Below are 14,856 nucleotides of genomic sequence, written 5' to 3'. Positions count from 1 at the left end.
TCCCTGATTACAGCCCCTGCCGTGTGTCTCCCAGCTACCTGCCTATTTCAAACACAGTGTTCTTTATATTTAATCATATATTGCAGTGCAGAAAGAACCAAATCTTTCTACGATGGTTGATGGAGAAATAATTCAATGAACTATTTAGATGATGGGAGAATAAATATTTCTCCACTGATCCATGCAGGGTGATCCCACACTAACAGGGACCACACAGACAGTAATAAGCATGTTTTACGATGCAGCTGGGCCTCCTCCATGGAAGGCATCTCTCGATCGGTATCGCTTATTCATCCAAGTCACAGCACATGGCACTAAATCTTTTTTCTTTCCCACTAATAAATTCTACCATTTTTTTTATTTTTTAAAAAATTTCAGCTTTATTGAGGTATAGTTGACAAATAAAATTGCAAGATATTTAAAGTATACATCTTAGTGATTTAAGTTTTGTATTTTTGGATCTTGTTTAAGAAACCTTTCCCCATCCTAAGGCACAAAGATATTCTGCTTCTTCCATTAGCCTCATTGTTTTACTTTTCCATTTATATCTTTGAGCTATCTGAAGTTTACCTTTGTATTTAGTGTAAGGTAGGGATTTAACTGAATTTTTCTTCATATTGTAAACCAGTTTTATCAACATAATTTCTAAGCAATCTATTCTTGCCTCATGAAGATGGCTTTGCCACCTTTGTGGTGCTGCCTTTTTTGTACGTCAAGTTCTATGTATCATGGGTCTATTTCCAAGCTTTCTATCTGTTCTTTTTTTTTTAACATCTTTATTGGAGTATAATTGCTTTACACTGTTGTGTTAGCTTCTGCTGTATAACAAAGTGAATCAGTTATAGGTATACATATGTCCCCATATCCCCATATCCCCTCCCTCTAGCGTCTGCCTCCCACCCTCCCTATCCCACCCCTCTAGGTGGTCACGAGGCACCGAGCTGACCTCCCTGTGCTATGCGGCTGCTTCCCACTAGCTACCTATTTGACATCTGGTAGTGTATATATGTCAACGCCACTCTCTCACTTTGCCCCAGCTTACCCTTCCCCCTCCCTGTGTCCTCAAGTCCATTCTCTACGCCTGCATCTTTATTCCTGTCCTGCCCCTAGGTTCTTCAGAACTTTTTTTTTTTTAGATTCCATATATATGTGTTAGCATACGGTATTTGTTTTTCTCCTTCTGACTTACTTCACTCTGAATGACAGACTCTAGGTCCATCCACCTCACTACAAATAACTCAATTTCATTTCTTTTTATGGCTGAGTAATATTCCATTGTATATATGTGCCACATCTTCTTTATCCATTCATCTGTCGATGGACACTTTAGGTTGCTTCCATGTCCTGGCTGTTGTAAATAGAGCTGCAATGAACACTGTGGTACATGACTCTTTTTGAATTATGGTTTTCTCAGGGTATATGCCCAGTAGTGGGATTGCTGGGTCGTATGGTAATTCTATTTTTAGTTCTTTAAGGAACCTCCATACCGTTCTCCATAGTGGCTGTATCAATTTACATTCCCACCAACAGTGCAGCAAGAGGGTTCCCTTTTCTCCACACCCTCTCCAGCATTGATTGTTTGTAGATTTTTTGATGATGGCCATTCTGACTGGTGTGAGGTGATACCTCATTGTAGTTTTGATTTGCATTTCTCTAATGATTAGCAATGCTGAGCATTCTTTCATGTGTTTGTTGGCAAGCTGTATATCTTCTTTGGAGAAATGTCTATTGAGGTCTTCTGCCTATTTTTGGATTGGGTGGTTCTTTTGATATTGAGCTGCATGAGCTGCTTGTATATTTTGGAGATTAATTCTTTGCTTCGTTTGCAAATATTTTCTCCCATTCTGAGGGTTGTCTTTTCGTCTTGTTTATGGTTTCCTTTGCTGTGCAAAAGCTTTTAAATTTCATTAGGTCCCATTTGTTTATTTTTGTTTTTAATTTCCATTTCTCTAGGAGGTGGGTCAAAAAGGATCTTGCTGTGATGTATGTCATAGAGTGTTCTGCCTGTGTTTTCCTCTAAGAGTTTGATAGTGTCTGGCCTTACATTTAGGTCTTTAATCCAGTTTGAGTTTATTTTTGTGTATGGTGTTAGGGAGTGTTCTAACTTCATTCTTTTACGTGTAGCTGTCCAGTTTTCCCAGCACCACTTACTGAAGAGGCTGTCTTTTCTCCATTATATATTCTTGCCTCCTTCATCAAAGATACGGTGACCATATATGCTTGGGTTTATCTCTGGGCTTTCTATCCTGTTCCATTGATCTATATTTCTGTTTTTGACGACACTAAGTCTTGCATGTGGATACTTCAGGAGACAGATGTATAAAGTCACATTCCAGAAAGAATGCCTTAAGGGCTCTGTAGAGCCCTTCTATCGTAATGCACATCTTTCTTTTTTCAAGTTATCTCTTTTTTTTAATTTACTTCGTTGAAGTATAGGTGATTTACAATGTTGTGTTAGTTTCAGGTGTACAGCAAAGTGATTCAGTTATACATATAGATATAGTATACACAAGCTTACGGCAAAACCCGAACGAACTTTTTGGCCAGCCCAATATATTCTTTTTCATATTCTTTTCCATTATGGTTTATCACAGGATATTGAATATGTTCCCTGTGCTATACAGTAGCACCTTGCTGTTTATCCATTCTATATATAATAGTTTGCATCTGCTAATCCCAAACTCCCAATCCATCCCTCCCCCACCTCTCCTCCCCCTTGACAACCACAAGTCTGTTCTCTATGTCTTTGAGTCTCTTTCTGTTTCATAGATAAGTTCATTTGTGTCATACTTTAGATTCTACATGTAAGTGATATCATATGGTATATGTCTTTCTCTGCCTGACTTACTTCACTTAATATGATCATCTCTTAAGTCCATGGCACATGGCATTATTTCATTTTATGGCTGAGTAGTATCCCTTAATGCATACCGTAATGCAGTGCCTGCCGCGATAATGTTTGTGGAATTCAATAATCAATAGACTAAGCTGGGCTGACTGACTTTATGCCACAGATATAAAAGTTACTTTGCTTCGTACGATATTTGTCCTGCATGTATCGTCAAGTGGCAAAGTGCAGAGTACTAAAACAATTAAAGTTTTAAATTGTACCATTTTCATAAACTTTCCTCCTTCTTCGGGTTTCTTTAGGACTCAGCCATCCTAATCAAAGTTTCAAGCAGGAAAGAATTCTCTAATAGTGTAAGCAAACATTGCTCCTCATCTGTCGGATGCAGATCTATTTCTCCTTTTGAAGTTAGGTTCTGGTGTACAGAAGAATGGGGGAAAAGGCCTGGATCGACGCTTTAAACCAGGGCTCGGCAAACTCTGACTGTAAAGGGCCAGATGGTAAATATTTTAGTCTTTGCAGGACATATGGTTGCAACTACTCAATTCTGCTATTGCACAAAGGCAGCCAGAGACAGTATATAAATGAATGAGCCTGGCTGTGTTCCAATAAAACTTTATTTACAAAAACAGGCAGTGGGCCAGATTTGGCCCATAGCCATAGCTTGCCAGCTCCTGCTCTAAAATATTATTGCCAGTGCAAAGCACTCACTGCCTAGGCTTTTTCTTGCTCACAAACTCGTCTCATAAAACCAGTTATTGAAATCAATCCAGTAGAAGTCAACTTAAAATCATCATTTGGGTACGATTTAGACTTCTCTGCTCCAGAATGTGTTCAAGGCATAAAACAGCAGCCTTCCCCAACGATAAGTTAATCAAATGCCAAGGAATCCTGTTTTCCTTGAGGAAGGAAAATGTACTTCTTAGATATGATCGATTGGCAATCATGTTCTTAATTTGAAATCTCACCTATCAACTGAAAAAATGAGAAGAAAACAGAATCACACTAATACATTTTTATAAGGCATCAAAACATGTAATGAAAGAAAATTTTCAAACAATTATCTGACTGATATGTTATGGGATAACAAACATCAGTATTTTTTCAGTTGGGTGCCTGAATATAAAAATACGTGGCATCTTGTAGCTCAGAGGTTGACTAACTTTGGCTCACATGCCAAATCTGGTCCTCACTTGTTTTTGTAAATAAAGTTCTACTGGAACCTGGCCAGGTCTATTTGAGTACAGTTTGTCTCTGGCCACTTTCATGGTACAAAGGCAGAGTTGAGTAGTTGCAACAGAGACCAGATGACCCACAAAGCCTAAAATATTTACCATCTAGCTCTTTACCGAAAAAGTTTGCCATCCCCACAATGGGGATGAAATGACAAGAGTTCATCTTGTTTACTTTTTGTTTAACATGTTTTCTTTCATGAATAAGAGAGTCTTGTTTGCTTACCCTTCTAAACGTGCTTTCATGATAAATAGAGATAAGATACTGGCTGGCTGAAGTCACACTACCTGGGAAAAATCACAGTGATAACCAGCCAACCAAATGTTCTTTGGATTGGGATCACCATCTCTAGTTTAGTAGTTCTGATGGATATATTTTAAAAGGCCTGCTTTGACTGTCAAACATCTCCTTTGAAATGTATCCCAGAGGTGTCTGCTTCTCTGCTGATGACCATCTTGCTCCCCACAGCTCCCAACCCTCCCACAATTAGAGAAGAGCTCTGCACGGCTTCCTATGACACCATCACCGTTCACTGGACCTCCGATGACGAGTTCAGTGTGGTTTCCTACGAGCTCCAGTACACCATATTCACCGGACAAGCCAATGTTGTGAGTGAGTATCGCACACCCTATTGACTTCTCTGTTTGGTGACTGTTTTCAGATCAATTGCATTTCCGAATTTAAATATCAAGGGAAGACAAGGACGGAAAGAGTACACAATATTTATTGGCTTGTCTTTCCTAACCAAAAAGATGGTAGCACTCACTCGTACTGTGCTAGGAAAAATAACAGGCCAAATAGCGTTGAAAATTATTGATCTCTAGCAAACCACATGGATGAATCTTACAAACATATTGTTAAAGGAATCAGGAAACCAAAGGATGAATGCACTATGAGTCTATTTGTACATACATAAGTTAAAGATAAAAAGCTCTTGTGTTTAGAGATGTATACATAGGTGTAAAAACTATAAATAAAAGTCAGGATGATGGTTACCTCTTGGATGGGAGGGGAGTAGCACCATTGGAAAAACATGGGGAGATCATGGGGTTAACAGCACTTTCTGGGTGGGAGTTATATGGTTTAGTCATTATATCATACATTTAGTTTTCTTTTCTTTTCTTTTCTGAGGGTTATTTCAGAATTTTTTTTGTTACTGACTTTGGGTCTATGTCACTTTATTTTTTATTTTAATTTTTATTTTATATTACAGTTGATTTACAGTGTTGTGTTAGTGTCAGGTGTACAGCAAAGTGATTCAGTTATACAGATACATATATCCATTACTTTACAGATTCTTTTCTCATATAGGTTATTAGAGAATAGTGAGTAGAGTTCCCTGTGCTGTACAGTAGGTCCTTGTTGGTTATCTGTTGTATATATAGTAGTGTGTAGATGTGAATCCCAAACTCCTAATCTATCCCTCCCGCGACCTCTCCCCTTTGGTAACCCTAAGTTTGTTTTTGAAGTCTGTGAGTCTGTTTCTGTTTTGTACACAAGTTCATTTGTATCATTTTTTTAGATTCCACATGGAAGTGATATCACATGGTACTTGTCTTTCTCTTTCTTACTTTACTTAGTATGATAATCTCTAGGTCCATCCATGCTGCTGCAAATGGCATTATTTCGTTCTTTTTTATGACTGATTATTACAGGATAGTGAATACAGTCCCCTGTGCTATACAATAGGACCTTGTTGTTTATCCATTCTGTATGTACTAGTTTGCATCTGCTAATCCCAAACTCCCACTCCATCCCTACCCTGCCCCCACCCCCACCCCCACTTGGCAACCACAAGTCTGTTCTCTATGTGAGTCTGTTTCTGATTCTTAGAGAAGTTCATTTGTGCCATATTTTAGATTCTACATATAAGTGATATCACATGGTATTTGTCTTTCTCTTTCTGACTTACTTTGCTTAGTATGATCATCTCGAGGTCCATCCATGTTGCTGCAAATGGCATTATTTCATTCTTTTTTATGGCTGAGTACTATTCCATTGTGTATATGTACCAAATCTTCATTATTCACTCCTCTGTCGATGGACATTTAGGTTGCTTCCACGCCTTGGCTATTGTAAATAGTGCTGCTGTGAACACTGGGGTGCATGTATCTTTTCAAATTATGGTTTTCTCTGGATATATGCCCAGGAGTGGGATTGCTGGATCATATGGTATAGTTCTATTTTTAGTTCTTTTCAGGAACCTCCATACTGTTCTCCATAATGGTTGTACCAATTTACGTTCCCACCAACAGCATAGGAGGGTTCTCTTCTCTCCACACCCTCTCCAGCATTTATGGTTTGTAGACTTTGTAATGATGGCCATTCTGAGCCGTGTGAGCTGATACCTCATGGTAGTTTTGATTTGCATTTCTCTAATAATTAGTGATGTTGAGCATCTTTTCATGTGCTTTTTGGCCATCTGTATGTCTTCTTTGGAGAAATGTCTCTTTAGATCTTCTGCCCATTTGTTCACTGGGTTGTTTTTTTGATATTGAGCTGCATGAGCTGCTTGTATATTTTGGAGATTAATCCTTTGTCAGTTGCTTTGTTTGCAAATATTTTCTCCCATTTTGTGGGTTGTCCTTTTGTTTTGCTTATGGTTTCCTTTGCTGTGCAAAAGCTTTTAAGTTTAATTAAGTCCCATTTGTTTATTTTTGTTTTTATTTTCATTACTCCAGGCGGTGGATCCAAAAAGATATTGCTGCAATTTATGGAAAGATTGTTCTGCCTATGTTTTCCTCTAAGAGTTTTATAGTATCTGGTCTTACATTTAGGTCTTTAATCCATTTTGAGTTTATTTTTGTGTATGGTGTTAGAGAATGTTCTTGTTTCATTCTTTAACATGTAGCTGTCCAGTTTTCCCAGCAACACTTATTGAAGAGGCTGTCTTTTCTCCATTATATATTCCTGCCTCCTTTGACATAGATTAGTTGACCATAGGTGCGTGGGTTTATTTCTGGACTTTCTATCCTGTCCCATTGATCTATATTTCTGTTTCTCTGCCAGTACCATACTGTTTTGATGACTGTAGCTTTGTAGTCAAGGAGCCTGATTCCTCCAGCTCTGTTTTCCTTTCTCAGGATTGCTTTGGCTATTCGGGGTTTTTCGTGTTTCCATACAAATTTTAAAATTTTTTGTTCTAGTTCTGTGAAAAATGCCATTGGTAATTTAATAGGGATTGCATTGAATCTGTAGATTGCCTTAGGTAGTATACTCATTTTGACAATATTGATTCTTCTAATTCAAGAACAATATTGATTTTTCCAATTCCTTGCCATCTGTGTGTGTCATCTTCAATTTCTTTCATCAGCATCTTACAGTTTTCGAGTACAGGTATTTTGGCTCCTTGGGTAGGTTTATTCTTAGGAATTTTATTCTTTTTGATATGATGGTAAATGGGATCGTTTCCTTAATTTCTCTTTCTGATCTGTCATCGTTAACATATAGAAATGCAAGAGATTTCTGTGTATTAATTCTGTAAGCTGCAACTTTACCAAATTCATTGATGAGCTCGAGTAGTTTTCTGGTAGCATCTTTAGGATTTTCTATGTATAGTATCATGTCATCTGTAAACAGTGGCAGTTTTACTTCTTTTCCAATTGGGATTCCTTTTATTTCTTTTTCTTCTCTGATTGCCGTGGCTAGGACTTCCAAAGCTATGTTGAATAAAAGTGGTGGGAGTGGGCATCCTTGTCTTGTTTCTGATATTAGAGGAAATGCTTTCAGCTTTTCACTGTTGAGTATCATGTTAGCTGTGGGTTTGTCATATATGGTCTTTATTATATTGAGGCTCTGTGCCCACTTTCTGGAGAGTTTTTATCATAAATGAATGTTGAATTTTGTCAGAAGCTTTTTCTGCATCTATTGAGATGATCATATGGTTTTTATTCTTCAATTTGTTAATGTGGTGTATCACATTGGTTGATTTGCGGATATTGAAGAATCCTTGCATCCCTGGGATGAATCCCACTTGATCATGGTATATGATCCTTTTACTGTATTGTCGGGTTTGGTTTGCTAGTATTATGTTGAGGAATTTTACATCTATATTCATCAGTGATATTGGCCTGTAATTTTCTTTTTTTGTGCTATCTTTGCCTGGTTTTGGTATCAGGGTGATGGTGGCCTCGTAGAATGAGTTTGGGAGTGTTCCCTACTCTGCAATTGTTTTGGAATAGTTTCAGAATGATAGGTGTTAGCTCTTCTCTAAATGCTTGATAGAATGCGCCTGTGAAGCCATCTGCTCTTGGACTTTTGTTTGTTGGGAGTTTTTTCATCACATTTTCAATTTCAGTACTTGTGATTGGTCTGTTCACATTTTCTATTTCTGCTTGGTTCAGTCTTGGGAGACTGTACCTTTCTATGAATTTGTCCAGTTCTTCTAGATTGTCCATTTTATTGGCATAGAGTTGCTTGTAGTAGTCTCTTATGATCCTTTGTATTTCTGTGGTGCCTGTTGTAACTAAAACTTTTTCATTTCTAATTTTATGGATTAGAGCCTTCTCCCTTTTTTTCTTGATGAGTCTGGCTAAAGGTTTATCAATTTTGTTGATGTGTTCTTTGTCTCTATTTCATTTATTTCTGCTCTGATCTTTATGGTTTCTTTCCTTCTACTAACTTTGGGTTTTGTCTCTTCTTCTTTCTCTAGTTGCTTTAGGCATAAGGTTAAGTTGTTTATTTGAGATTTTTCTTGTTTCCTGAGGTGAGATAATATTGCTATAAACGTCCCTCTTAAAATTGCTTTTGCTGCGTCCCGTAGGTCTTGGATCATCAGGCTTTTGTTTTCGTTTGTCTCTAGGTATTTTTTCATTTCTTCTTTGATTTCTTCAGTGATCCATTGGTTGATTAGTAGCATATTGTTTCACCTCCACGTGTTTGTGTTTTTTACAGTGTTTGGGGGTTTTTTTGTAGTTGATTTCTAATCTAATAGCTTTGTAGTCGGAGAAGATGCTTGATATGAGTTCAATTTTCTTAAATTTACTGAGGCTCACTTTGTGGCTCAGCATTGTGATCTCTCCTGGAGAATGTTATATGTGCCTTTGAGAAGAATGTGTATTCTGCTGCTTTCAAATGGAATATTCTATAAATATCAGTTAACTTCATCTGGTCTAATGTGTCATTTAAGGCCTGTGTTTCCTTATTGATTTTCTGTCTGGATGATCCGTCCATTGATGTAAGTGGGGTGTTAAAGCCCCCCGCTATTATTGTGTTACTGTTGATTTCTCCTTTTATGGCTGTTAGCATTTGCCTTGTATACTGAGGTGCTCCTTTGTTGGGTGCATCTACATTTACAATTGTTTTATCCTCTTCATGACTTGATCCTTTGATCATTGTATATATATAGTGTCTTTCTTTGTCTCTTGTAACAGTCTTGATTTTAAAGTCTATTTTGTCTGGCATGAGTATTGCTACTCTAGCTTTCTTTTGATTTCCATTTGCGTAGAATACCTTTTTCCGTCTTCTCACTTTCAGTCTGTATGTGTCTCTAGATCTGAAGTGGGTCTCTTGTAGACAGCATATATTCGGGATTTATTTTTGTATCCATTCAGCCAGTTTATGTCTTTTGGTTGGAGTATTTCATCCTTTTACATTTCAGGTAATTATCAATATGTATGTTCTTATTGCCATCTTGTTCATTGTTTTGGATTTGTTTTTGTAGGTCTTTTTTCTTCCCTTCCTCTTTTGTTCGCTTCTCTTGTGATTTGATGACTGTCTTTAGTGTTGTGTTTGCATTGCTTTTTCTTTTTTAATTCATTACTCTGAATTCTTTTTCAGGTAGATTACCTATCTCCACTTCACTTAGTTCTCCTGGGGTTTTATCTTGTTCCTTTGTCTGGAATATATTTCTCTGCTGTCTCATTTTGTGTAACTGTCTGTGTTTGTGGTCTCTGTTTCTCAGGCTGCACGTTTGTAGTTCCTCTTTCTTCTGATGTCTGCACCCTGGTGGGTGAGATTGGTCCAGAGGCTTGTGCAGGCTTCCTGGTGGGAGGGACTGTTGCCTGCCCCCTGGTGGGTGGAGCTGGGTCTTGTCCCTCTGGTGGGCAGGGCCATGTCAAGAGGTGCATTTAGAGGAGACTTTGTGCTCAGGAAGACATTAGGCAGACTGTCTGCTGATGGGTGGGGCTGTGTTCCCACCCTGTTCATTGTTTGGCCTGAGGTGTACCAGCACTGGAACCAGGCAGTGGGGTGGGGCAAGGTCTCGGTGCCAAAATGGTGATCTCCGGGAGAGCTCACGCCGATAAATATTTCCTGGGGCCTCTGGCCCTTGCCCCTCCGGTGAGCCCCAGCCAACCCCCAACTCCCTAGGAGACCCTCCAAGACCCACAGGTAGGTCTGACCCAGGCTCCTATGGAGTTGCTGCTTTGCCCTGGGCCCCAGTTCACAGGAAACCTTATGTGCGCCCTCCAAGAGTGGAGTCTCTGTTTCCACCTGTCCTGTGGAGCTCCTGCACTCAAGCCCCGCTGGCCTTCAATGCCAAATGCTCTGGGGGCTCCTCCTCCTGATGCTAGACCCCCAGGCTGGGGAGCCTGAAGTGGGGCTCAGAACTCTTACTTCTGTAAGAGAACCTCTGCAATATAATTATTTTCCTTCCATGTTGTGGGTCACCCATCTGGCGGGCATGGGATTTGATTATATCGCAGAAGCACCCCTCCTACTGTCTTGTTGTGGCTTCTTCTGTCTTTGGATGTAGAATATCTTTTTTGGTAGGTCCTAGTCTTTTTTGTCAATAGTTGTTCAGCAGTTTTGATTTGGGTGTTATCATGAGAGGAGGTGAGCTCAAGTTCTACTCTGCCATCTTGTCTCTGGAATCTGTTTCACATTTTTTTAAAAGGATTTAATAATATGAATAGCCAAAGAATACCAAATACCTGGTCTCATTCAGAGGCGAGCAGGGCCATCATCTGAAATATTAACAATTGGCCCCCACCTAGGAAGAATTTTAGACCTTATTTGAAACACAGAGAAACCCCTCTCTCACTGGGGCCCATGAGATAGTATCGGAGACAATTTGATGATCTTGAATAGCAGCAAAGTAGCTGGTCAGAGAGATGATAATAGAGGAAGCACTCCCTCTCACCCCACAGTTATTTAAATTGAATTAAGCAAATGGCAAAGGACGAGAAGAAATGTATTTTTAGGGGAGCAAGTTTGAAAGCTTCTTTAGCAAATAAAAATAGAATATGTCAAAGTAGAATAGGATAGAATAGCAGTCACTTTTCAACAAAGAAATGTTTTGAATAAATCCCTATCAACCTTGCTTTTGTAATTCTGAGGCACATGATGCTTAAAATAGAAATTTGATTTAGGAGTAATTAAAAGAGTGATGCAGAAAGACCCACACTTCTAAGGGGCTAAAGTAGAAGTGACTCATACCAACAAATGGCTCCCCCTCCCTATATCGCCTTTTCCCAGCTTCCCCTCCTGACCCCTCTGACCTTTCACTCCTTAATCAGCCTGCCTTGGAAGCTTTTCTTAAAATCTTCTAAGAATGTATAATTTTGGAGTGAAAGGGAAAATCATGAAACGTTGAGAACGGCTTTGGCAAGCTGCCCGAGTAGGTAGAAAGCATAGAGAGGGCAGAAGTGGTACAACCAAAAGGTCTTGGGGCAAGTGATCACTAAGTCTTGAAAGAGAGTGGGTACCTATCAGTACAGTAAAGGCATACCAGACAGCCATGTTAAGCAAACCTATAGAGACAGAAGGTGGCAGGGTGTAGTGGGAGATCTCGTCTAATTAAGCCTGGCTAGAGAGTTGAGTGAGGACGGGGAGACGGTGAGACATGAAGGTAGAGAAATAGAACCAGGACTCAAACCCTTACAGGTGTAGTTCTTCCTGTTTGTGCATCTGGAGTCAGCTGGGGGTCAGCTAACCTGCTGATCTTGGTCAGGCTCCCTCGCAGGTCAGGCTGACGACTGGGGCAGCTGTCAGCTGCTGGACAGCTCTCTCCTGCAATCTAGCGCAAGCATGTTCTCCAGGGGATTGCAGAGGTGAAGGCAGAAGGCTGGGCCCAGTTGCCCACATGCTTTTCAAGCCTCTGTCTTTGTCATGTTAGCTGACATGCCATTGGCCAGACCCATTCCCACGAGTGAGCCTGGAGTCAGAATGAGAGGCCTGCAAGGTTACATAGCAAACAAAATGCGTGGATACAGCAAGAAGGAAGGGAGTGGAGCCAGAGGACCATCTATTGTAGAACCTTAGCTCGATACCAGTGCTTCACTCCATCCCCAAAATGAAAGGAAGATACCTGTTGCTTGAAACTTAGGGTTTCCCCGGTAGCTAAACTGACTAACTTGACTTCCATGCTGTTGGCATGGAAAAGAATACCAAAATAAGACACATGAACGGAATAGGTGAGAAAAGGCCACACCTGTAGAAATCCAACAACAACAATACTACTGAAATTAGAGCTTTATGTTGGGTGATTCCAGAGAAGGGGATTTGTTCCCAGAAAGCAGTTGCCACAAGAAAATAAATGCACATGGCTTAACGAAGATTACAGACCTGCCTTTTGTTGTTGTTGTTCTTATAATTTTTTTATTGAAGTGTAGTTGATTTACAATATTGTGTTAGATGCAGGTGTACAGCAAAGTTTCAGTTATTTTTTCAGATTATTTTCCATTATAGGTTCTTACAAGATAATTAATATAGTTCCCTGTGCTATGCAGTAGGTCCTTGTTTATCTAGTATTTTTAATTTTTTTTTTATATTGGAGGATAGTTGATCTACAATGTTGTGTTAGTTTCAGGTGTACAGCAAAGTGATTCAGTTATACATATATCCATTCTTTTTCAGATTCTTTTCCCATATAGGTTGTTACAGAATATTGAGTAGAGTGCTCTGTGCTATACAGTGCAAGATCTGCCTTATTTAAAACGTAGATCCTGAAAAGGCCTGTTCTCCCAGGACAGATGGAAACCAGTGAAACTGCAGTTGTTCATCTAACTGGGGTACTCTAGTCAGCTTGTTAGTATCAGCATTTGTTTGTCTCTTTAATGTCCATTAAAGCAGTATAGTGAAGTCCCAATGCCTACAGGATCAAATTGCAACAATGGAAGAATAAATTTAGATTAAAGGTAACTGAGATGTAAACATTCTCAGATTATTTTTTCTTTTGTAATTTAATCTTTATTTTATCTTGGAGTATAGTCGATTTACAATGCAGTGTTAGTTTCAGGTGTACCGCAAAGTGATTCAGTTATACAGATACATATATCCATTACTTTACAGATTCTTTTCTCATAGGTTTTTAGAGACTAGTGACTAGAGTTCCCTGTGCTGTGCAGTAGGTCCTTGTTGGTTATCTGTTGTATATATAATAGTGTGTAGATGTTAATCCCAAACTCCTAATCTATCCCTCTCCTGATCTCTCCCCTTTGGTAACCATAAGTTTGTTTTTGAAGTCTGTGAGTCTGTTTCTGTTTTGTACGTAAGTTCATTTGTATCATTTTTTTTAGATTCCACATAGAAGTGATATCACATGGTACTTGTCTTTCTCTTTGATTTACTTCACTTAGTATGATAATCTCTAGGTCCATCCATGTTGCTGCAAATGGCATTATTTCATTCTTTTTTTATGGTTGAGTACTATTCCATTGTATATATGTACCACATCTTCTTTATTCATTCCTCTGTTGATGGACATTTAGGTTGCTTCCACGTCCAGGCTATTGTAAACAGTGCTGCAGTGAACTTTGGGGTGCATGTTTTTTTTCAAGTTATGATTTTCTCCTGATCTATGCCCAGGAGTGGGATTGCTGGGTCATATGATAGTTCTATTTTTAGTTTTTTAAGGAACCTCCATACTGTTCTCCAAAGTGGCTGTACCAATTTACATTCCCACCAACAGTGTAGGAGGGTTCCCTTTTCTCCACACCCTCTCCAGCACTTGTTATTTGTAGATTTTTTGATGATGGCTATTCTGATCAGTGTGAGGTGGTACCTCTTTGTAGTTTTGATTTGCATTACTCTAATAATTAGTGAGGTTGAGCATCTTTTCATGTGCTTTTTGGCCAGAGATAATTTTTTTCTTAACTACTATGCATAGTTGTAGTGATTGAGGGAGATCTGGATTTGAATCTCAGCTTTGGACCTCACTAGCTCTATAATTTGGGGCAAATTATTGAACATCCTCTGTTTCTTCATCTGTAAGAAGAGGTAATGTTTTAACTTCACGTGGCTGAGATACTAAAAGTAAAGTTCTTAGCCCTGTGTTTGCCAGTGTTAGCACTTAGCACTTAGCTATTCAAAGTTACTGTTCCTACAAAAATATAGCCTAGACTCACCCGTCATTATATTTTTTGTCATATGATAAAGGTCAATCGTGCAATTTGCCAGGATTATCTACATGATGGCATTTTACACAGTCTTCGTGTGAAAGGTCTTCCTTGCATGTTGTTTGTTCTTCTATCCTCCCATTTGAAAGGACTATCCTTTGCAGATGTTCTATTGAATGATAAGATCTAAGAGTACAAACTCTACTGGAAAGAAGGAGAAAGATACTCCAAAGCTGGCTGTAGCTCCTTGTGCCACTGGGCAGTCTTTTACTGTCCCTAGGTCACAGTTCCTTCACTTGTTATAATAAATTCTAGTTAATTGCCCTCAAGTGACTTCAGTGAAGGAGAACTTAGATACTATCTATCTATGGAGCTTTTTAATCTTATAAAAAGACTATCTCTAATCAAATTCATACACTCAAATGCAAAATTAATGACAGTTAATTTTTTATTTTTCATTTTTATGAACAGGCTTATGACTACAGATGTTAACGAATT

General features: G+C 38.9%; 1 protein-coding gene across 4 annotated transcripts in view; it reads left to right on the top strand.

Annotated features, from left to right (window-relative positions):
• Positions 1–14,856, top strand: part of MID1 (midline 1) — a 603,969-nt gene that overhangs the window by 564,428 nt on the left and 24,685 nt on the right. For all 4 annotated transcript variants that reach the window (XM_059911918.1, XM_059911916.1, XM_059911915.1 and 1 more), the window contains exon 7: positions 4,550–4,693. In XM_059911918.1, coding sequence (XP_059767901.1) covers positions 4,550–4,693 — 144 coding nt within the window. The remainder of the gene's footprint in view (positions 1–4,549; positions 4,694–14,856) is intronic.

Source organism: Balaenoptera ricei, chromosome X (assembly GCF_028023285.1).
Source record: "Balaenoptera ricei isolate mBalRic1 chromosome X, mBalRic1.hap2, whole genome shotgun sequence".
NCBI classification, from domain to species: Eukaryota; Metazoa; Chordata; class Mammalia; order Artiodactyla; family Balaenopteridae; genus Balaenoptera; species Balaenoptera ricei.
Note: the sequence above shows the minus strand (reverse complement) of the source record. Positions and strands in the feature narration are given on the sequence as shown.